Here is a 2,676-nt window from a genome sequence, read left to right as displayed (position 1 = left end):
ATAAGAATATCAAAAAAGCGATACTGCATAACCAAAAAAAAAAGTGATCTGCTCGCCATGCAAATAGATGTCGCTTCTGTGCGACAATTTTTTCTGGGCATGCGACATCTGATTTGTCATCACACGCAAAAGATTTTTGGGTAAGTACGGAATTGGCCGGGAACGACTTTGCTTTTGAAAAAGAGTGTACATCTTTGGCATTTCTCCTAAAGGTACAGTGTTTCCCAAATAAATTAAGCCATTTTATGCAAATGGATGTCCCTCAGTTGGAGCTGAGATGGCCTACCTTTTTTCGTTTACTCATACATCAAGTTCGTAATAATAGTTATCTTTTTATCATTTTCACGCTTGTTTCCAGTGACGATCAGCCCTGCCAAGTTCACCAATTGATTATTCAAAGCATGGTTTCCGATGATCTTCATAAATGATTCATTGCCGAACAAGCGTTGCATTCGTTCTAGGATCGTTCCAACAGCAGAATCCTTTGCCATCCCAATGATCGGTTCGAGATCGTCAAGCCCAAGGGTGCCATTTGCTCCATGTCTGATCACCTACACAGCCAGCGTTCGGAATAAGGATGAGGCTACCTTCTCCTGCGACATAACCGTTTGATTGCAGTCTTGATCACACCGGGTCCATGTGGTCGAAGGCTGTAAGTTCAAGACGCGATGTAAAAGTAGATGAAGCCCTGCATTTAGTATAAGTTGATAGCGAATGGAACTTGGACCTCACTTGTCTCAGCTGGTATAATACTGGCATCGTTTGAGCACTGTTTGTACTTTCATTGGCCAACATGCGCTTCGTCAATTCCACTGAATGGGAATCCAAAAAGGCTCTTGTCTGTGGGGATGGTGTAAAATGTGTCGTCAAATGTCCAATGTTCACCGAGTGGGTATCCAAACGAAGACTAGAGGTAACAAGCAAATTGCAGGAACGACTGCCAAGAACCAATTTTTGGCCGTCGGGCGTGGGAAGCAGGCAAATATTCAAGAATCCATACGGACCCTGTCTTTCTGGAAAGGACGATGGTGAACCAGGCAGCCGTCTTTCATGGTGAGCGTCAATGGATGAATCGCGTCCATACGGTTCAATGGTGTGCAAGAGGATCGATGCTGAGCCTTCAACAAGGATGGCACCTGCCAGCAATGCGAACAACAATAGCGAAGGTGAGGGTATTCGAGCCAATCTTGATTCAAAACCTTGCACTGTGCTTCAGTCAGTTCACTGTGGTGGATTGATGTAAGGTGCTTCGCAGCTTATAAGAAAAAAAGCGTTAGACCCATGTGCAACTTCCACCCCTCCTCCCCCAAAAAAGGTAGTACGTACGTTGTAACCTTTATATGTTGAATGAAGCCGTCACCATCGGTCTGGGTATCTGCTTGAGTTGTTGTAGATGCGTCGGGTATAGGGCTTTTCCAAACGCCAGTTGGAGATTCCTTCTGTAACATGGTCGAAGCTGCTGAGGTGGATGTCAAAAAAGTCAAGCGCTGTGTCATCAAAACGGTGGGAGATTGGCACCCAACGGCCGAGTTTGGCAAGCATGATCTTATCCCTTTTGGTGTCGTCGTCAGCGGTCAAAGAATCACATGAAGACAAAGATTGTGTCCGAGTAGCTGAGCCTTTTCATCATTTTGCGTGGGGGTAGAGACGTACAGTCGAAATCCAAAGGTGGTGGTGGTAAATGCTTTGACGCGTGATCTTTTGATGAATCGTCCATGTTGGCGTTCTCTTTGTCCACGTTGGTGTCTTGGCTGTTAGAACTCGAACTAAGATCTTCTGTGTCCCCTTCAAAGCTGTTCGATCGATCACCCAGATTCTTCCGTTTTCGAGGTACGTACATTTTCCAGCCATGGCGAGCCAAATGCGTGTCGAAACTTCTTGTGGATTTCAGATATATGCCGCAACAGGACATAGAAAACCTTGCTCGATCCTTGGCACAACCATTCTACCTATGTATAGCGATAAAAATAAAAATGGAGTGAGGATAAATGCCGGTGATACACAACTATACATACTCTCTCCAACTTGGAGTTCGGGGACATGATAATCTCTCTTGTGGTTTTTGAGCAAATCTGCTTTGCCAAAAACTTTGTTACAAATATCACATTTGTGCTTTGGACCCGTCATTGTACTGTATGCAACAGTGGAGTATGGTAGGAAGGAGGAAGTGGGGGGAAAAAAGGCGCGAAGGCCTTCTCAAGCAACAAACCTCGAGCCGTCACAACAAATTCTTTTTGGGCAGCTGGTGTCATTCAGATGCTGGTGTCATCCAAAAGTACTTTGACACCTACAGGTTTTTCAAAAATTGTTGGCGCATTGATCCACAATGTGGATTTGCACATTTATCAATCTATTTTATAACAAAGCATCACAAGAAAATGGTTAGATCGGCAACGCAAAAGGGACCTTTTGCTTCATCGTACTCTAGTAGATGGAACTATTTATTCACATTTGGGACATTTTAGTGACGGCATTGCTGACTGTATGGTATCCTAATACCTTTATGAAAGAAACACGTGACAACTTATTCAATCACAATGATATTAAAATATCAATACAAAAGTAACAACCATGTTTTAAAAGCCTGAAAAGTCTAGAAAAGCCGGTACCATCTGACTACAGAGATAAGAATTATGTATGCAAATGTTTACGTTTTCATAATTACAGTATTCGATC

The 2,676-nt window shown here is 43.4% G+C and overlaps 1 protein-coding gene across 1 annotated transcript; it reads right to left on the bottom strand.

Moving 5' to 3' along the window:
• Nucleotides 1–1,221: 1,221 nt before the first annotated feature.
• Nucleotides 1,222–2,042, bottom strand: VTP01DRAFT_3668 (uncharacterized protein; the record flags this gene model as incomplete). The annotated part of the gene is made up of 5 exons (XM_069382264.1): nt 1,222–1,255; nt 1,327–1,552; nt 1,654–1,751; nt 1,810–1,949; nt 2,016–2,042. 5 exons carry the CDS (start codon nt 2,040–2,042, stop codon nt 1,222–1,224), a joined length of 525 nt encoding a protein of 174 aa, XP_069235994.1.
• Between the last annotated feature and the right edge of the window lie 634 nt (nt 2,043–2,676).

Source organism: Rhizomucor pusillus (genome assembly GCF_041956525.1).
Source record: "Rhizomucor pusillus strain CBS 183.67 unplaced genomic scaffold VTP01scaffold_18, whole genome shotgun sequence".
Lineage (NCBI taxonomy): Eukaryota > Fungi > Mucoromycota > Mucoromycetes > Mucorales > Lichtheimiaceae > Rhizomucor > Rhizomucor pusillus.
This window is presented reverse-complemented; position numbering and strand designations above follow the sequence as displayed.